The 22,006-nt window shown below is 48.6% G+C and overlaps 1 protein-coding gene across 1 annotated transcript; it reads right to left on the minus strand.

Annotated features, from left to right (window-relative positions):
• Positions 1-500: 500 nt before the first annotated feature.
• LOC109731481 (uncharacterized) lies at positions 501-2,122 on the minus strand. Its single transcript, XM_020290653.4, has one exon. It carries the CDS (start codon positions 1,950-1,952, stop codon positions 957-959), a length of 996 nt encoding a protein of 331 aa, XP_020146242.1. The 5' UTR covers positions 1,953-2,122; the 3' UTR covers positions 501-956.
• Between the last annotated feature and the right edge of the window lie 19,884 nt (positions 2,123-22,006).

Consider the following 22,006-nt stretch of genomic DNA (forward strand, 5'->3'; position numbering starts at 1 on the left):
ACAAGTTTATCTTGGGAATAATGCAATCCAGTAGTACTAAATGGAAGTCAATATACCGTGTTCCTGATCTAAGGTTGGAAAAGGAGTACATCTGTCATATAAAAACAGCGGTTACCAGTTCAACTACCGCCTCGAGAAAGCATCGTTAGTAAATAAACAAGATAAAAGATGCTTCATATGCACAATCTAAGCTTGAGAGTTGACAAAGTTTTTACTAAACAATGAAAATAGAACACAAGAATCATCATGGACATTTTTCTTGAACCTGGGTTTTCTAGAGTCCAGCAGAGCAAATGGAGAACTCCAGTTCTGATGCAAGAAGAGTAATTAACCATGTCTCAGAGGAACTTTTACATGGCAGTGATCTGTAATGTTGGCACATCAGACTTCTGCAGTGGAAGAATAGGTCAACAAAATAAGCATGAAATTCATGTCTTATGTGGTTACCATGTCTCAGACTCAAAATTAGCATCATTTAGAAGACAGACTTGAAGTCACTGTAAAATAAATTCGGATCAAGTGCAGATTCATGAATCAAGTTTCAGAGTCATCGGTACCTTAGTATTACAATATGTTCCGTATAACCAAAAATGTGTTGAGATGACAAAATTCCACCGCAATTGAATTGATATACTAGTTACATCGTTTCAAAAGAATGCTACACACATTGCCAGCCCTCGGATCACTGCTGAGACAGATGAAGAATACACCAATCTAAGTTTTCCCTGGTTCTCTTTTGCATCCGCGCCATTACATGAGCCTCGGAGAACCCCAAATGACTGCAAAAGGATTCTTTCACCATGAACATGAATCGATCGTGGCACATTAAGCGTGTAATCATGGCCATACGACCACACCCTTCAATCTTGGCAAAAACTGGATGTTGCCCGCTTCACTTATTTCCCACCAGAATATGAACAGATACACCTTGAGAAAGAAACCTGTAATCTTCTTAATCACCTCACTGCATCTGACTTGTCATCCATCATCATCTCAATCTCCTCGACTGAGCCGCCCTCCTCATCCAGAATTGCCAAGCTCGATGACCGGCAAGTGAAGTAGAACACCGCACTCATCATCGAATCTATCAGCATCACGAAAGAGTACATGAGGATCAGCAATGGCCCCTCCCAGAGCCGAGATGAGCCATCCCCATAACTCAAGGTCTTCACCCTGTGCTCAAACAGCCCCTCGACGAAGGCCAGACCAATGGTGGATACAAGAAAGATGAGCAGGCCGACATGGGTTTGGCCGCGCATCAGCTGCACCGACCGGCGCAGCGCATTGACCCCGGCCACGTCCTCAAGAACGGCGATGACTCCGCCGAGGCTGCACACTATGATGGTGTGCGCGTACACGATGGAGAAGGCAAGGACCGTGAGGAGGCCGGCGCAGACGACAATGTCCGGCGGGTAGAGCATGGACTTGAGCGTGGAGCAGACGGTGACGAGGAGGCCGAGGAAGGTGGCGAGGCAGGCGGCGACGGCGGCGCACGAGAGGCCGTAGGTGGCGGCGAGGCGCGGCCACGCGCGGCGCGCGAGGAGGAAGAGGTCGGCGGCCGGGAGGGGCTTGCCGGCGTACACGGCCGCCACGGTGTACGCGACGGCGGCGCGGGCGGCGAGGAGGAGCGTGAGGAGCGCCGGGAAGGAGACGACGGCGGCGACGAGCGTGGCGGCGAGGTGGTGCGCGAGCTGCTTGACGAAATGCGTGACGGGGACCCCCGAGGACGCCGCGGCGACGAGGAGGCGGCGCGCGAGCGGCAGCACGACGGCGCCCTCGAGCGAGGCGGCGGACAGGAGGAGGAAGCCGGAGGCCGGGCAGAGCAGGAGGAAGAGCACGTAGGTGAAGGCGTGCGGGTCGGCGCGCAGCACGCGCACCGTCTCCCGCAGGATCTCCAGCGCGTTCATCGCCGGCAGCCGCACCGCCGCGGCCCCGCCCCGCGGCTGCGCCATCCCGCCGCTCTCTCCGGGCCCGCGACCTGGCCTGGTCAGATCCGAGGCGAGATCAGGTTCTTCGGACGACGACGTGCGCCGAGCAATGCGCGGCTGCCCTGCCGCGGTGCGGAATGCGGCTAAGTGGTGGGCGGCGCGAGGTGGGATCCCGGGGGGTGGCAATGGGGTGGGGTGGGGGTGGGGGTGGAGTGGAGGGAGAAGCTTCTCTAGAGCAGAGATCGAGGGTAGGGCTTTTGTTGATGGGGGGCGACGACGCGAGGGGAGGGTGAGCCACTGAACCTGACACAGACTACCGACAGTTTACTGGTTTGTATGACACGCGGGACCCACCAGGGGAGTTCGTTTCCGGGCCTGCGGTATCGGGTATGGCATGTGGGGGCGGGTGGAGGCTGGAGCAGTGAAGCTTCGTGGCGCTCGTGTATGGTTGGTTTCGTCCCTTGGTTTCCGTGCTGTGCAGTTTTCTCGTGCGGGTCAGTGGCGAGGCCATGGAGAAATCATCTGGGTCTCCTCCATTTTGGGCAGAGACGGTGAGACACTCATGAGCAACGATTCTAGGTAACACTTGCAAAGCGCGGCTGGTCCGTCCCAGGCGCGACGGTTAGGTTTGTCTCGGCGACCTGTTTGGCGACCGCAAAGGCGACCACATCTGGGCGAGGGTTCCAGGTCGCGCCGCCGCCGACCGTTTCCGCCGGCGCTCCCCGCATCTGGGCGTGGTTTCCAGGCTGCGCCGCCCGCCGTCCGTCTCCGCCAGCGCTTCCCGCATCTGGGCGAGGGTTCCTGGCCGTGTCGCCGCCGCCCGTCTCCGCCAGCATTTCCCCATCTGGTCGCAATCCCCCACCCCCCGCCGTCCACCATACGCCTTCCGTGTGTGCTGGGGCGTACGGTCGTACACCACCTGTAGAACCCCTAGCGCTAGGTCTGTACGTTTGCGAGCCTGATGGATCGTGTGGAGGGGCTGCTGAAGAGCCTGAAATTGACTGAATCGGAGAAGAGGGGGAGGAAGATCAACTGGAGTGGGGGAGGGAAGGTGGGTGTTGTGGAACCGCAGGCAATGGCCAAGCTGCTGTCTGACAAGCCCGCTTTGGCGGACGCCCTGGCCGCTGCTCTAGCAAGGGTCTGGTGCCCGCTGAAGGGATTGGACTGTAAGGACTTGGGTGACAACATTTTTCTCTTCACTTTCCATCAACAGTCAGGAAACGTAAGGCTCTGGAAGATGGTCCGTGGGAATTTGGGAAATCCTTGCTGGTAGTGGAGGATTTTGATCCATCAAAGACAATTAAGGACTATGAATTCCGGCAGGTTCCGGTCTGGGTGAGAGTATTTGATTTACCTTTGGGCATGATGTGTAGAGAAGCAGGCGAGGCTATTGGCGATGTCATCGGGAAAGTTATGGAGGTTGATGTTGGGATCGATGGAATGGCAGTAGGTAAATATCTTCGGATAAAGGTCTGCATTGATATAAAAGAGCCTTTGATGCGTGGCTTCATGAGGGAAGAAGATGAGGCAGACAATGAAGAAATGGGGGAAAAGAAGGGAAAGAAAAAGGAGGAGGAGCTCTGGTGCCGCTTTGAGTATGAATTTCTACCTGATTTCTGCTACACGTGTGCTAGGCTAGATCACATTGACAAGGACTACAACATTAAGTTGAAGAAAGGAGATGTACAGCAGTTTGGCTCATGGATGAAGGCGTATATACCAAGGAGGGGGGAGACTCGAATAGAGGTTTTTGGAGTGGGGGAAGGCCGAGTGGGAGTGAGGGTAGACACAACTCAAATGCTCGATCGTACAACCTGGGTGCCTACAAGAATAGGTCAGGGAGCGACAGCGGTAGCTGGAGAAAGTCAAGTGAAAGTGAGCCAACAAGACTAAAAGGGAAGGATGAGGTAGGAGAAGAAGTTACTAGTCCTTTGAAAGAGGCTGCCAGGGGTGGTGATGGAGGAAATGAAAAGCAGATAAGAATAGTAGGAAGAGCCTAACCTTTTTGGACAAGGATGCAGTACAAGAGAAGGGGAGGAATGCAAGTGCAGACGCTTTAATTTGTAATAAGGAGAATCGGTTGATGGAGGATGTGCAGCCAGTTGAGGAGAATGATGGAGGGAAGGAAGTGAAAAAATATGGCACTAAGCAGGAAAGGAGCAGGGAGAGTGGGGGTGCAAAGGATGGGAAGAACGGGGGCAAACGTGGTGGAAAATTTGCCCGGAAGGATAGGCAAGGGGGGAAGGAAGATCAAACCCCGTTAGGCGTACAACTGGGAACCAAAAGAGATGGAGGGGATATGGAGGTAGATGGAGTTGAAGGAGAAGCTGCTAAGAAGGCAAAGAGGATAGGAGAGGACACCTTACCAAGTGAAGTGGGCTGACGTATCAGCCCTGCGAGAATCAATGAAGCTAGTAGCTTGGAACTGCCGGGGGCTTCGGAACCCGCCGGCAGTTCATGCCCTCCTGGAGCTCCGGGGGGCAGAAGAGCCTGACATTCTCTTTCTTTTTGAAACAAAGCTGACAGAGAGAGAATTGGAGAGTCTGAGATGGAAAATGGGAATGCCAAACATGGTGGTGAAAGATGCGGTGGGTCGGAGCGGCGGGCTCGCGCTGTTCTGGCGAAGGGGAGTGAACGTGAACTTGAGGTTGAAGGACAAGTACTTCATTGATGCGGAGGTATGGGAGGAAAATGGGGTGAAGTGGAGGTTGACGGGACTGTATGGGGAGTCGAAATGGGGGGAGAAGGAGAACACATGGAAAGACTTACGAAATCTACATGCACAAGCAGATCTGCCATGGATTGTCCTAGGAGACTTTAATGAGATCTTGTTCGCAAATGAGAAGGAGGGAGGACCGGCTCGGGCCCAGCCTTGTATGGATGCTTTTCGGAACACCCTGGAGGGGTGTGGTCTCGAGGATTTGGGCTTTGTTGGGGACCCGTTCACGTGGAGGAACAATTGGCACTCACTGGAGGGGTATACTAGGGAGCGGCTGGATCGAGCAGTAGCAAATGCGGGTTGGCGTGGTCTCTTTCCTTTGCACAAAATTATAAATGGGGACCCAAGACACTCTGATCATCGGCCTATAATCACAGAGCTGAATGGTATGTCTGATTGGTATAAACATATGGCAGGCCCAAATGTATTCCGGTTCGAAGCCCGCTGGTTGCAAGAGGAAGAATGTGGGAAGGTTGTAGAGGAGGCATGGAATAGTGCTTTTCATGAGGGAGGACGAACAGTGATGGAAGGGTTAAGGCGGGTAGGGACCGAGCTGTCAAGATGGGATAGGGAGGTGCTGGGGGAGTTGAAGGGCCGTATAAGGAATGCTAGGAGGGATCTGGAGAGGTGTCAGAGGAGTCCTTTGAACCAGAACCATGTAAATCGAGAGCATTTGTTGCGATACAAGTTGAGTAGACTAGAAGATCAATATAACATGTATTGGAGATAGCGTGCACATGCTAATTGGTTGACGAAGGGAGACCGTAACACAAAGTTCTTTCAAGCCTATGCATCGGAGAGGAGAAGGAAAAACATAATTACAAGGCTGCGGAAGGAGGATGGGAGTGTAGTGGAGGGAGAGGAGGTGTTAGGGAATTATATCGCTAACCACTACAAAAGTTTGTTCACACCCTCTGCAGGTATTCTCACAGATGATCTCTTATCAAGGGTTCCCACCATGGTCATCCCTGAGATGAATGCCCGGCTCATCAGGCCTTATTCAGGAGAGGAGGTAAAAAAAGCTCTTGAGTCAATTGGAGACCTGAAAGCACCAGGACCGGACGGTATGCCTGCTGTGTTTTATAAGAAGTTCTGGGAGCTGGTGGGAATGAAGGTGCAAGAAGAGGTGTTGGGGTGCTTAATGGTAATCCTATGCCCGAGTCCTGGAATGAAACCACCATCGTCTTAATACCAAAGAAGAATAATCCTGAGAGGATAATGGAGTTCAGACCGATCAGCCTCTGCAACGTTCTGTACAAGATGATCTCCAAGGTCTTAGCAAATAGACTGAAGGAAATGCTCCCGGAGATTATCTCACCGACCCAATCAGCCTTTGTACCGGGAAGGTTGATTACCGATAATGTGTTGTTGGCTTATGAGATCAACCACTTGATGCATAAGAGGAAGGGGGCCGTGATGGATTTGTGGCGGTCAAGCTTGACATGAGCAAAGCATATGACCGTGTTGAGTGGGAATTCTTGGAGTGCATGATGCGCGAAATGGGGTTTGGAGAGGTGTGGATTGGCACTATTATGAAGTGCGTTAGATCGGTAAAATATAGAGTGAAAGTGAATAGAAACCTCACCGATCTATTCGTGCCCGAGAGAGGGCTGCGCCAAGGGGATCCTCTGTCCCCATATCTGTTCATCATGTGTGCTAAAGGCTTCTCAGCCCTGCTGCGACAAGCGGAGGAGGATGATATTATTCAGGGCATCCAAATCTGTAATGGGCCGCCAAAGATAAACCATCTCTTCTTTGCAGATGATTCCCTTATAGTGATGAAGGCAACTGCTTAAGGTGCAGCTAGACTGCAGTCTATCTTGGCTTTATACGAGTACCAATCAGGTCAAATGATAAACAAGAATAAGTCCTCGGCAACCTTCAACAAGGGCACAATAGCAGCAGTTAAAAGTGAGGTCCTACATATCCTCGGTATCCCCCACGAGTCACGCTGTAAAAGATATTTGGGGCTACCGGTTCACGTTGGTGCTGCCCCAAGTAAGGAATTTGAATACATCAAGCAAATGATATGGCAGAGAATGCAGGGCTGGATCGAGAGGTTACTATCTAAACCGGGCAAAGAAACCTTGGTAAAATCGGTAGCCCAGGCGATCCCTACTTTCGCGATGTCATGCTTTGATCTAACAAAGAAGCTGTGCGAGGAAATTGGTACCCTAAGTAATCGATATTGGTGGAGCGAGCAAGACAAGATGGACAAGTGCCATTGGATAGGTTGGGATAAACTTACGAAATCCAAGAAGGAGGGCGGCTTGGGCTTCCGAGAGCTGCACATCTTTAACCTCGCGATGTTAGCACGGCAAGGTTGGCGTCTTCTACAGGAGCCAGATACGCTTTGTGCACAAATCCTGAAGGCTCGCTACTACCCAGACTGCTCGGTACTTGACGCTGTGGCAAAAACCGAGATGTCCTATACATGGCGCAACATATTAAAGGGGATCGAGCTGCTGAAGGAAGGTATTGTTTGGAGGATTGGGTCTGGTGAGAGTGTCAAAATCTGGGACGATCCGTGGATTCCGCGGGGAGAGACGAGGAGGCCGCGAACTCGTCGGGGCAGCGTGTTGATTGATCAAGCTAGCGATCTAATGGATCCAGTCATTGAAAATTGGGATGAAGAACTTGTCAAGGAGCTGTTCTGCCAGGAGGATGCAAAGGAGATATTGGCAATCCCAGTGAAGCATGGCATGGATGACCAAGTTGCATGGCATTTTGACCCAAAAGGAGTGTTCTCTGTTAAGTCTGCCTACCACTTGGGGATCAAGCTCAGGGAGACAAAGAAAAACAGAGATGCGAGCCCCTGGGCACCGGCACCTGCGGATTCACAGAAGTGGAACAGGGATTTGGAACTTAAATCTCCCTCCAAAAATCTGTATGTTTCTTTGGAGACTTGCGTATAATAGCTTGCCTGTGAGGATGAATATTAAACACAAGCATGTTGAGCTGGATACTAGGTGCCCGATGTGCATGCGTCTTGACGAGGATGGCGGGCATCTCTTCCTTAAATGCAAACAAGTAAAACAAGTCTGGAGAGCATTACTGATTGAGGACATCAGGTTGAACCTCCTCCAGTCAAACAATCCCATGGCAATGTTTGACCAATTGTGGGCTCTAGATAGTGAACGACGTGAGCTAGCGCTCATCATGTTATGGGAGTGGTGGAATGTTCGAAATAAAACTAATGCAGGGGAAAGGACTCGTACATGCGAGGAAATCTGTTTTACTGTTAGGAAGCTTGTGACTGAACTTGCAGCACTAGGAAGCAAGGCTCGGGTGCAGGTTGTAACTCCGGACCCTGCATCTTGGAGCAGACCAGAGGAGGGATTAATTAAAATCAATTTTGATGCAGCTTTTCACGTGGTTGTGGGCCACGGGGCTTGGGGCTGTGTTGCCCGTTCAGACCAAGATGAGGTTATCTCTGCTTGTGCTGGAAAACTCGAGTTCCTTGCCTCACCACTCCAGGCAGAAGCTACTGCTTGCATCAAGGATATTGAAGCTGCTAGCGAACTGGGCATCCATCGGGTTATTTTTGAGTCAGATTCGCTGCAGCTGGTTAATGCTCTGAAGACGGGCGAGTATGACAAGTCCTCCATTGGAGTCCTGCTACGAGAAGCTCGAAGCATCTGCTTTGCGTCCTTCGACGCCTTTGATTTCACTTTTTGTAAACGTTCCTGTAATAGGGTTGCCCATAGCTTGGCTGCTTTTGGATTCAGGGCGGGCGTGTCAAACTCCTGGTGGATGGAGCAGGTCCCGGACTGTGTTGTTGACTTGGTTGCCAGCGACAACGCTGCACGTGGTTAAGTAAATTGGAACGTGTGTTCCCAGCTCAAAAAAAATAACACTTGCAAATGCCGCTTTGGTTGACGCACATGTAAGTCATTATCGTTACCACTATACGAAGACTACAAAACCGGTCCACTTGTTGGTTGGAGGGAGGGTCTACCATAGAGAACTCAATGATGCAGTTTGAAGGAACCCAATTTTAATAGCTACTCAAGTGCTGAATGCAATAGTTTCTTGCGTGATCAATATCTTCTTTTTTTGCGCAATCAATATAACTTATTCTCTCCGTTCACAAATATAATAGTATGTTAACTTTTTGTAACGGCCTGTTCGGAATCTCTCCCGTCCGCTCCACTCCACGGAGCTCCAGGAGCTCGGTTTGAGCTGCTCCGTGGAAATAAGCTACAGTTTCCTCCGCTCCGGGAGCGCGGTCCAGGGAGCGGAGAGGAACCGAACAGGCCTGAAATCAAAAGTATATAGACATGTTTTAGTGTGTTTATTCACTCATTTCAATCCATATGTAGTTCATATTAAAATATTTAAAATGTCTTATATTTATGAACGGAGGGAGTATATAGTGTCAATAGTACGGTAGAGCTGTGATAGTAAAAAGAACCAAGTCTGGCAACACAAAGAAATCAATGAACTAAAGCTTACATTAGCATATGAGCAAAAGCAAAGTGATCAGATTAAGGCGATCAACAAAACAGATTCATTTATTGTTCCTTGCGTCATCGGAGGGAATGCCCCGTTAGTAAAAGAGAGCAAGATTGCTTCATAGAGAAGCATCACATACTTTCCTTGCTTCACGTTCTTTAATGAAACAACATTTCCCCAGCATAGTGTCTTTTTTATGAAAAGGAGGTTGATGCACACACTCAATTTTTTACATTTTCCAACAAAGCCTAACAAAAGAATGCATCGATCAACTGGAAACCACCTTCCATTGCGACAGTTATCTCTACCCTACAAGTTCAATGATGGGGGCGGCCATGATCGGGGCCAAGTGCCCCCGACCTTTCAGCAAAGCCCCGCCATCTAGATCTGGAGGCCTCATCAAGCTGCCCAACGGCAAGCCGGGAGAACAAACTGGTTCGCCGGACCCTCAGAGTGCACCGCATGCGCACGCTCGAGAAGTCGTCGCCGCCATCTTCCGTCGACCCATCTTCAGGAGAGGGATCCACTTATAACCCTTGCAAGCATGTCGTCAACGCCACCATGACACCAAACATCCACACCACCCTGCATGTGTCCATCATCACGCGTCCATCGCATTCAATTCTGCTACGCCACGTCGCTGAGACCCGCCATCGTCGATGCGGTACATGCACCACCGTCCCACCTCCTGGACCCACCAGCTAACACCTGCCCCAAAACAATGCACCCCGAGGGGGAATGACACCAAAGGCACTGCTATCATCTTATCTGGGATACCAACTCTAGGGTTTCCCCTGAAGCAGCCCGAGCAAGGTGACGAAGGCTGTAATGATGATGCCTTTGACAAGGAAACAACGCCCAAGACGCCGCTATCATCCATTATGACCGAAGTCAGCATGGTTTTCGCTGACAGCCACACCACTCGAACCCACAACTAATTGGATCCGAGCGGAGCCGCACCATGAAGGAGCACGTAGCCGCAAGAACGCTGGTAGTGGGACTCCAGCATCCCCTCACCGCCACCTCTACGTGTTACCTACCAGCCAAGAGCCACACCAACAACGGATCTGGGCGGGGATCAGATCCATGACCTACCCCTAGGACCGGGCATGGTTATGACAACCGCCACCGCACAACCAGGGGACGCCATCTGGCCGACGCACTCGATCTCCCCGCATGCACTGCCCGAGTCTCACCAGGGGTTCACCGCCGCAAACCACCTGCCTAGGCACCTTCGACGCCAGGCCCGCCGCCACCGCGACTGACACAGGTGACAACATCAGTAGGGGAGACGCCAGGGACGGGGGGGAGGCCTCTGGCAATGTTGGTGTTGGGCCCCTAACATCGTCTTGGGGAGCGACGTGAGGAGTGTTTTTTCCTTGCCTCTTAGGATATGTACTCGCTGAAGACTACTCATATTTGTTTGTGTTGTGCTAAGAATACAATGTTGAACTGTAACAACATGTAAGTAGGCTTAACATATCGCACTTATTTGACCATGCCCCTGCATTTAGGTATTGTACTAAATACACACGTTGAACATTGTCTGCTATCCTTCTTGGTAATCAGAGCCTCGTATCTTCCACTAACTATATCGTGTCCAACATTGCCTTTTCTCCCACAACCATTTCTAGTCGTACTTCCCAGGACGACATTGATCTTTCCAGCAACGAGATACCACCAACCCTCGACACTAATGGCTCCTTGTCCTCTCGCCCTCGTGGACCCACCACCGTTGAGCTCTCCATGTCTCGCGACCTTTCTCTTGCCGCCTCTGTTGTACCCGCCACCACCCTTCCCCTTTTGATTGTCATCGCTGTAGACACCTCCTCTTCCTTGATCCCCTCCATCTGTGGCGTCAATATCATCGACCTCACCCAATTCAAGCTCGACCTCGTTGGTCTCACCATCAATCGTTGACACGCTGATACGGGGCAAACCGCATGGGTGGTCCGATCTTTACGAATTGGAGGTGGTTTAGAGAAGAAACACAAGGATCAAGGGAAAACAAAGGAAAATACAAAGAGAGATCACTTAAGGGACAAGATCCACACCAATTACTCTTCAAAACCCAAATCCAAGTCCTTCTGGAGCGCCCGTAATCTGGCATCGGCTTTGGAGTAGGTTCTGAAATTGGTCACAAGTTCTACTGGCTGTCTGTTTAGCTGCGGAACCTACTCCAGAAGAAGTGTCAAAATCAGGACTGTCCGGAGTGTTGCTTCGGAACTTTCGAAGCTACTTCCGAAAAGTGTCTCGGCGCTTCCAACAGACATATTTGCAAGTGCGACTATATAAGCCCACTTCATCTTCCCTAGGAGTCATCCATCCATTGTCTTTTGAGCTGTTCTTATTCTCTCTCTCTCTCACTCCATTCCTCAACAGCTTGTAACACCCACGATGCGGCTATATCTCCCACGTGTCGAGGCACGACTTAGAGGCATAACGGCATGGTGGTTTTGTCGCAAGAAGGGTCATCTTCACACAATCCCATGTAATGAACAAGAATGGGATAAAGAGTTGGCTTACAATCGCCACTTCACACAATACATAAATAAATTCATACATCATTCAAGATACACACATAGACCGACTACGGTCAAATCCAAATAAAAAGAAGATAACCCCAAATGCTAGATCCTTGATCGTCCCAACTGGGCTCCACTACTGATCAACAGGAAATGAAACACAGTAACGACCAAGTTCTTCATCGAACTCCCACTTGAGCTCGGTGGCATCACCTGCACTGGTATCATCGGCACCTGCAACTGTTTTGGAAGTACCTATGAGTCACGAGGACTCAACAATCTCACACCCGCGAGATCAAGACTATTTAAGCTTAAGGGTAGGAAAGGGGTAGTGAGGTGGAGCTGCAGCAAGCACTAAGCATATATGGTGGCTAACATACGCAAATAAGAGCGAGAAGAGAAGCAACGGAACAGTCGTCAACTAGTAATGATCAAGAAGTGATCCCGAACTCCTACTTACATCAAACATAACCCAAAAACCGTGTTCACTTCCCGGACTCTGCCGGAAAGAGACCATCACGGCTACACACGCGGTTGATGCGTTTTAGTTAAGTCAAGTGTCAAGTTCGATACAACCGGATATTAACAAATTCCCATCTGCCACATAACCGCGAGCACGGCTCTCGAAAGTTTATACCCTGCAGGGGTGTCCCAACTTAGCCCATTATAAGCTCTCACGGTCAACGAAGGATGTTGTTCCTTCTCCCGAGAAGACCCGATCAGTCTCGAAATCCCGGTTTACAAGACATTTCGACAATGGTAAAACAAGACCAGCAAAGCCGCCCGAATGTGCCGACAAATCCCCATAGGAGCTGCACATATCTCGTTCTCAGGGCACACCGGATTGTCCAAGCTTCCGATAGGCGAGCCCAAAGTTGCCCCTAGTGGCCACCGGCGACTGACGGGTTGGACCAACACTCAGAGGAGCACTGGCCCGGGGGTTTAAAATAAAGATGACCCTTGAGTCTGCAAAACCCAAGGGAAAAGGCTTAGGTAGGCAAATGGTAAAACCAAGGTTGGGCCTTGCTGGTGGAGTTTTATTCAAAGCGAACTGGCAAGGGGGTCCCATAAATCACCCAACCGCATAAGGAACGCAAAATCAAGGAACATAACACCGGTATGACGGAAACTAGGGCGGCAAGAGTGGAACAAAACACCAGGCATAAGGCCGAGCCTTCCACCCTTTACCAAGTATATAGGTGCATTAATTAAAATAAGAGATATTGTGATATCCCAACAATATCCATGTCCCAACATGGAACAAACTTCATCTTCACCTGCAACTAGCAACGCTATAAGAGGGGCTGAGCAAAAGCGGTAACATAGCCAAACAACGGTTTGCTAGGAAGGGTGACAAGGTTAGAGGTTCATGGCAATTTGGGAGGCTTGACAAGCAAGTGGTAGGTAACGCGGCATAGAAATAGAACGGACAATTAGCAAGCAAAGATAGAAGTGATTTCGAGGGTATGGTCATCTTGCCTGAAATCCCGCTAGGAAGAAGAACGAGTCCATGAAGAAGACAAACGGATGTAGTCGAACGAATCCTCACAACTCCGGAACGAAACCGAAGCTAACGAGAGAAGCAACCCGGAAAGAAACAAACAACATAGTAAACAACCACCACATACACATGGCATGATGCACAATCAAGTATGGTGCATGTCCGATTTAATGAGGCATGGCATGGCAAAGTGCACAAACAATACTACAAAATTAAGTGGAGCTCAATAGGCAACGAGTTGCATATTGACGAAACACCACATTCGAGTTATTTAGTTCGCTCTCGTTTATGTACCCAACAATATTAAATGTTATTAAACATGGCAAGGGGTGAAGCATAAGTAAACTAACTATTTAAGCAAGTTAAATGAGGCCGGAAACAATCAACAACAATTCTGGAAAATCCTCAAGTCCATATTTTAGATTTGGTACCGTTCTGCCTAAAACCATATTTTATTGTTGTTAAACAGGAAAATAAAGTGCAACATGTTAATCTATGCATTTTCTACCCCATTTACATATAAAGTTTATTAAAATCCTAGCTACGGTTATTTAGTTATGGAATAAATCATTTTAACATGGCATTTGAGCAAATTTAACCAAACAGCAATTTAAACATTTTAAACATGGATGCAAGAAGCATATATGAAACTAGATAAAATTCTAAGCACTTTACATGTTTAAATCATTTTAATCCGGTGCATGGTTGTTGAGTTATTATATGCATGAACAACAGGGGGCAAACTGTAAATATGCAGTTTTCTGAACAAATAGGAAAATCGCAGCGCACAGGAAAAAAACATATCGGGCCGCATCTACTGAACTGGGCCAGCTGCTGCGAGTGCTGCATGCGGGTGGGTTTCGGTGGGCTTCTCACCTCGGGCCAGATCTGGCCTGCTGGCTAAACGCAGGCGCGGGTCGCGGTCAACGCCCTTGAGGCAGGGGACGAGCGCTGCGAGCGCTGCTTGACCTGAAGCAGGGGACGCAGGGGAAGCAGGGGCGCGGGACTCCGGCGACGTGGAGCTCTGGGAAGAAGATGGCGACGGTTCTGGCGTGCATCCACGCCGATCCGAATGGTGGCAGCTTCCTAGGCAAGAGAGAGAGAAATTAGAGGGAGCGACAGACAGGAAGGAGCGAGAGGAGGAGAAGGATGGGCAGAGGCACGGCGACCTGCGGTGCTCCAATGTCGCGCTCGCCGGCGCGGCGGAGGAGACCAGGACGGTGAGGTCGCCGGGGCCCTGGGCGGTGGAGGTCGTTCCCGGCGGCGGCTTGACGGATCGACGCAGGAGAAGGCCCTGGGCGGCCATGGCTGCATTTGAAGAGAGGGAGGGACATGTGTGAGGAGAGAGAGACAGAGAAAGAAAGGGAAGGGTCAGCGGCGTGGATCTCACCGGAGGGTGCACGGGAGGAGAGGTGGAGACCCGGCGAAGTGGCTGTGGAGGTCGAGGCAGGGGCGAGGTCGAACTCGAAGCAGAGGAGGTCGCAGGCGGGCGACGCAGCAGAGGAGCTTGACGCGGGGTCTTGGGGCTCCGGCGAGGTGGCGAGGTTCGACAACGACGGGGATGACCGGCTGAGCTGCTGCTCCGGTTGGCGTGGCAGCGAGGCAAGGGAGTTCGTGCTCCTTGGCGACGTGAGGCTCGGGGCATGAGCAGGGAGACTGGGCTTGGAGGCGAAGCGCTCGATCCACTCGGGATCAAGATGCTCGGGCGGCTGCACGGAAAACCAGGGATCTGGTCGGAGGCTGCGGTAGGTGGGGATGGATCCCAAGAAGGAGAGCGGCGGCGGCGCGGATGGGACTGGGTACATGGGACAACTAGCGACTAGGGTTTGATCTGTTTAAATAGCATGGATTTTGGTTAGGGGCTAAACTGGTCCGTCCAATCGTAATCGGGCGGTCGAGAATAGATAGGTTAGGGAGTCCAAACAAGAAAACGGGGATGTTTTATAGATGTTAGGGGATGATCCGGACCCATCGGTAACAACAACCCGGGTCGGGTTCGGGGGCAAGTTTCGGACGCGCGTGAGAGGTTCAGTGCACTGTGCAGAGAAGGTCAAATGGTCGGACAACAAAAGAACGGTTGGACTGAGAAAGGTCAACGGCGGCGATGAAGAAGCGGCAACTACGAACGGACCACGAGTTTTATGAAAACATGCGGATGCAATGCGGATGATGCGATGATGAATGCAATAAAATAAATAAATCACACGGCGACAACGAAATACATGGAAGGCGTCTGAAGCGTCGGTCTCGGGGCGTTACAACACTCCACCACTACAAGAGGATCTCGTCCCGAGATCTAGGATGACACCGGAGAGAAAACGAAAAGGGAAGAGGTAAAACAAAGTTGCTTCTTCACAAACGAGTGAAACCACGAACCTTGAGAGGTTGGACAACTTGAAAGAAAGAATACAACGGAGACAAACAAGATTGCAAACACTCTGTTGGCAAAGAGGAACAAGGAACATAACGAGAACCTTGTAGGTTGAAAGACATGAATGGAAAAATCAATGAACGAGAATTTCTTTGAAACTACTCCGGTTTAAACGAAATAGAGAAGGAATGAGAGCGAAAAGAATTCAGACAGCACTCCGGTAGAAACGAGAAGGAAAACTTGATAAGATCAAAAGAACTTGAAAGATATCACAACACTCCGGTTAAATGGATAAGCACGAAAAGAACCCGATCCTCACAATTCGGGATGATGAGTGAAGAGAGCAACATCACAATGGCTCCGGAAAAAAGAATAAAAGATAGATCATTTTATAACAGAATGGAGAAGAAAATGACAACACCTTCCACAACTGAATTTGGAAAGTATCCTTGCAGGAAGGTTAGAACGGAGTTGTTGGAAAACCAACAACAAAAAGAATAAGCTTGTAGTGGGCTTATGGAAACATCTCAACATTATGAGGTGACAAACGACCACTAAAGGAAGCCATTGGTTTGAGTGAGAGCACCAAGGCAATGAAAAACTTCTTTCACCAAGAGGATAGGAGAACACTTGGATCATTGATAAGCACCATAATAGCAACATTCCTTAGGGAAGGCTTTAGGTGAAACATGACACAAGATAAATCCAACGAAGAGATTGGTGGATTTAAAATATCTCATTCTTGACAACATGTGAATCATGAAACGCGAACTCAAATTGTCAAGAATGACATAACACCACCTCAAATGATAAGATAGAACGAATTGCACTTTAGAATGCAAGATGAAGAATGCTTGAACTCCTCAAGACAAACATGTGTTGAGCACCATGTTTATTTTAGAGTATATCTTGACGGATCATAACTTCGAGAGAAATCTTGAAGAACAATTGAAGAATGAAAAGAATCCTTGACGAACCACCATGTAGAGCCTCCATGAAGAACTCCGGTAAACAAAAGGATGATAGAAAGAAAGAGAAGTTGACAACACAAGGTGAAGCCTTGTGATGATTTAGATGGAGCTTCGCGACGAGATAATGCGGAAAACTTGGAGCTCCGGAAGAAGATGAACACATATAACTGAGAAATTGATACCATTACGAACTCCGGAAGAAGGAATTAATCACTTGGATGAAACAATAATAAGAATTACGTTATGCGTATCCTTCACCAATTTAAATTGATGACAAGCAACAGATTTTTTGCATACTACTTATTCTCGTTGAAAAAAAGATTGAAGAGAGATATTGCTCAACTTGGGAAGGTCTTCAACGAACCGTCGGTAGGATTGGAAAGAACGAATGAATTGATATGATAACCAAGGAAGAGAACTCTTGAACGAACCACCGTAAGAATTGAAAGTGAACAAAGAAAAGATAAAGAAACACCGGGAAAAATTATAAAAAAAAGAAGATACTTCAGAGAATTTAGATACATGAGAACGAAGAGATCATGAACTGATTAGAGGATATTTGAACGATGCACCGGTAAGATTTTGGAGAACGAGAGCTGAAAGCTGGAATGAATAATTCTGAGATGATGGCCTTTGGATGATCAAGAAACGAAAACAACTCATGAAATGCTCCGGATGGGTATGAAAAGAATTCTCACAATCGAAAACAATTATGAGAGGATGGCATAAGCTAGAACTATGAATCTTCAAGAGAACGGATAAGATTTGGAGGAAAAACTCTTCTTCGGTCTTCAAATGTTGAGAATGATGACAAGAAACACCACCATAAATTGTTGAGATACTCCGGGATGAAAATTAGAAAGGTTGAACCAATGATGAAAAGAATGTGAAAAATCTTGGAGAAGGCATTTGACTGATGATAACTCACTCTCACGTCAAACTTGGAAAAAAAAGAGTAACTCCGGGAAGATTAGAAGAGTCAGGTAAGATCCTGGAAAAAGAGCTGTGGGTTAGGGCCCACTTAAAAGAAACACCGTTGAACAATTTAAAAGAGAGATTGCTCCTGTTGAATAAAATGGCTTGAATGAGATAACAACCTTGAAATAGCTTAAACGGATTGGGAATGGAAATGCGAATCTTCTGAGATATCTTCAGCACTCCAGATAACATGAATAGCAAGAGGTGGATGATTAATAGATGCGCCAACATGAGAAAGCATTTGAAACGAGAAAAAGTATACGATCAACACTGAAAGCTTGACTTGAGTCCACCGGAGAAGAAAAGAGAATGATGAACTTGAAGCTTCGTGAGCATCTCCATGAGAAATCACCGGTTAAGAACATGGAGGAAAAGAATGAAGAGACTTCACATCCATAAGATGGATACTTGATTAAGAAATCTGAGTGTTTCAAGAAAAAGGGTGGGAGGGCGGGAAAAACAAAGGCAACTTGGGACGGATGAAACAAACGCCGTTTAGAAAACTTAGAATTGATCTCGCGAATGTTGAAATGATCGGATCCACTTGAACAGAAGCACGTCGGTTGGAAAAGGAATTAACATGGCAACCTCGATGATCAAGAAGGATTGGTATTCACATAGAAGTATGAGAACACCGCTTAGGAAAAGGTATGGAACCAACACTTGACTTCGAAGCAACTCGAATACCACAAATAAAACAAAACAAAGGATTGGCTCGCAGAGTAAGCCGGAACAAACATATGATAGAGATTTCGTCCGAAGTTCTCGTGGTGGGGCCCACACGGGCTCGATCGTACAGCACCATCATGTACAAGGCAGTGCACATGACATACGAAGCGTCCCCGAGTCGGCATAGCCAAGGACTCTTAAAGACACTACGAGACCACTGTAAAACCAACCGTGGAAAGGCGGACCACTAGACGTCGAACCCCAATCTCATATCATGCATCTGTCGGAAAGATATCCTAGGAGCTACTTGAATTCCCACTTATAAACTCCCAAAACTTTCTGGTTATGCAATCTGGTGTTGGGGATACAGGGGACAAAATATATCTCACCCAAACTAACAATCCCTAGATCCAGCTGTATCCATCCGTCAACACATAACCAAGAAAACTTCAGAAATCGTGTACCTCAACCTTCGAAAAGCATCCGTTATACGAGCTATGGCAATACTCCCGAACTCCCACCCCAGTACTGGGTGGCGTCGAGGTGATCTCACCAACAACTGCATAAAAGAGATTTTCGATGTCGGTGAAACTCAGGTATTCCAGAACTGCAACGATAAAATAGTGACGACAACACCTCGGAGCTCAACTCCCCGGGACACTGCCACAACCCCTAAATGTCAGGAGGCACCAAGAACAATGTTCTCGTCACAAAACCATCGGAACGATTCCAAGATACCTGTGTGATCCTAAATTTTTTTTTGTGAAATTTGAGGAGAGGAAAGTCAAAACATCTACGTCAGGGGGCCTCACCAGAGCGACGAAGGGACTGAGGAGTAAAAAGAATTCCTACTCTCCGATATATATAATCCTAAGACTCAAAACATTTTGTTCTAGACTCAACAACGCCAGCGATTCGATCAAGCAGGGGGCTCCTAAGTCGGGGATGGCTCTGATACCAACTTGTAACACCCATGATGCGGCTATATCCCCCACGTGTCGAGGCACGACTTAGAGGCATAACCGCATGGTGGTTTTGTCGCAAGAAGGGTCATCTTCACACAATCCCATGTAATGAACAAGAATGGGATAAAGAGTTGGCTTACAATCGCCACTTCACACAATACATAAATAAATGCATACATCATTCAAGATACACACATAGACCGACTACGGTCAAATCCAAATAAAAAGAAGATAACCCTAAATGCTAGATCCCTGATCGTCCCAACTGGGCTCCACTACTGATCAACAGGAAATGAAACACAGTAACGACCAAGTTCTTCATCGAACTCCCACTTGAGCTCGGTGGCATCACCTGCACTGGTCTCATCGGCACCTGCAACTGTTTTGGAAGTACCTGTGAGTCACGAGGACTCAGCAATCTCACACCCGCGAGATCAAGACTATTTAAGCTTAAGGGTAGGAAAGGGGTAGTGAGGTGGAGCTGCAGCAAGCACTAAGCATATATGGTGGCTAACATACGCAAATAAGAGCGAGAAGAGAAGCAATAGAACGGTCGTCAACTAGTAATGATCAAGAAGTGATCCTGAACTCCTACTTACGTCAAACATAACCCAAAAACCGTGTTCACTTCCCGGACTCTGCCGGAAAGAGACCATCACGGCTACACACGCGGTTGATGCGTTTTAGTTAAGTCAAGTGTCAAGTTCTCTACAACCGGATATTAACAAATTCCCATCTGCCACATAACCGCGGGCACGGCTCTCGAAAGTTTATACCCTGTAGGTCTGTCCCAACTTAGCCCATTATAAGCTCTCATGGTCAACGAAGGATGTTGTTCCTTCTCCCGAGAAGACCCGATCAGTCTCGAAATCCCGGTTTACAAGACATTTCGACAATGGTAAAACAAGACCAGCAAAGCCGCCCGAATGTGCCGACAAATCCCGATAGGAGCTGCACATATCTCGTTCTCAGAGCACACCGGATTGTCCAAGCTTCCGATAGGCGAGCCCAGAGTTGCCCCTGGTGGCCACCGGCGACTGACAGGTTGGACCAACACTCAGAGGAGCACTGGCCCGGGGGTTTAAAATAAAGATGACCCTTGAGTCTGCAGAACCCAAGGGAAAAGGCTTAGGTAGGCAAATGGTAAAACCAAGGTTGGGCCTTGCTGGAGGAGTTTTATTCAAAGCGAACTGGCAAGGGGGTCCCATAAATCACCCAACCGCGTAAGGAACGCAAAATCAAGGAACATAACACCGGTATAACAGAAACTAGGGCGGCAAGAGTGGAACAAAACACCAGGCATAAGGCCGAGCCTTCCACCCTTTACCAAATATATAGGTGCATTAATTAAAATAAGAGATATTGTGATATCCCAACAATATCCATGTCCCAACATGGAACAAACTTCATCTTCACCTGCAACTAGTAACGCTATAAGAGGGGCTGAGCAAAAGCGGTAACATAGCCAAACAACAGTTTGCTAGGAAGGGTGACAAGGTTAGAGGTTCATGGCAATTTGGGAGGCTTGACAAGCAAGTGGTAGGTAACGCGGCATAGCAATAGAACGGACAACTAGCAAGCAAAGATAGAAGTGATTTTGAGGGTATGGTCATCTTGCCTGAAATCCCGCTAGGAAGAAGAACGAGTCCATGAAGGAGACAAACGGATGTAGTCGAACGAATCCTCACAACTCCGGAACGAAACCGAAGCTAACGAGAGAAGCAACCCAGAAAGAAACAAACAACATAGTAAACAACCACCACATACACATGGCATGATGCACAATCAAGTATGGTGCATGTCCGATTTAATGAGGCATGGCATGGCAAAGTGCACAAACAATACTACAAAATTAAGTGGAGCTCAATAGGCAACGAGTTGCATATTGACGAAACACCACATTCAAGTTATTTAGTTCACTCTCGTTTACGTACCCAACAATATTAAATGTTATTAAACATGGCAAGGGGTGAAGCATAAGTAAACTAACTATTTAAGCAAGTTAAATGAGGCCGGAAACAATCAACAACAATTCCGGAAAATCCTCATGTCCAAATTTTAGATTTGGTACTGTTCTGCCTAAAACCATATTTTATTGTTGTTAAACAGGAAAATAAAGTGCAACATGTTAATCTATGCATTTTTCTACCCCATTTACATATAAAGTTTATTAAAATCCGAGCTACGATTATTTAGTTATGGAATAAATCATTTTAACATGGCATTTGAGCAAATTTAACCAAACAGCAATTTAAACATTTTAAACATGGATGCAAGAAGCATATTATGAAACTAGATAAAATTCTAAGCACTTTACATGTTTAAATCATTTTAATCCGGTGCGTGGTTGTTGAGTTATTATATGCATGAACAACAGGGGGCAAACTATAAATATGCAGTTTTCTGAACAAATAGGAAAATTGCAGCGCACAGGAAAAAAACATATCGGGCCGCATCTACTGAACTGGGCCAGCTGCTGCGAGCGCTGCACGCTGGTGGGTTTCGGTGGGCTTCTCACCTCAGGCCAGATCTGGCCTGCTGGCTGAACGCAGGCGCTGGGCCTTGGCGCGGGTCGCGGTCAACGCCCTTGAGGCAGGGGACGAGCGCTGCGAGCACTGCTTGACCTGAAGCAGGGGACGCAGGGGAAGCAGGGGCGCGGGACTCCGGCGACGTGGAGCTCTGGGAAGAAGATGGCGACGGTTCTGGCGTGCATCCACGCCGATCCGAACGGTGGCAGCTCCCTAGGCAAGAGAGAGAGAAATTAGAGGGAGCGACAGACAGGAAGGAGCGAGAGGAGGAGAAGGATGGGCAGAGGCACGACGACCTGCGGTGCTCCAATGTCGCGCTCGCCGGCGCGGCGGAGGAGACCAGGACGGTGAGGTCGCCGGGGCCCTGGGCGGTGGAGGTCGTTCCCGGCGGCGGCT

The sequence above is a fragment of the Aegilops tauschii genome, chromosome 2 (genome assembly GCF_002575655.3).
Source record: "Aegilops tauschii subsp. strangulata cultivar AL8/78 chromosome 2, Aet v6.0, whole genome shotgun sequence".
Taxonomy (NCBI): Eukaryota; Viridiplantae; Streptophyta; class Magnoliopsida; order Poales; family Poaceae; genus Aegilops; species Aegilops tauschii.

Bases quoted from the DNA above. Each gene is read 5' to 3' on its own strand.
- LOC109731481 (XM_020290653.4), bottom strand. From the start codon at position 1,952: ATGGCGCAGCCGCGGGGCGGGGCCGCGGCGGTGCGGCTGCCGGCGATG.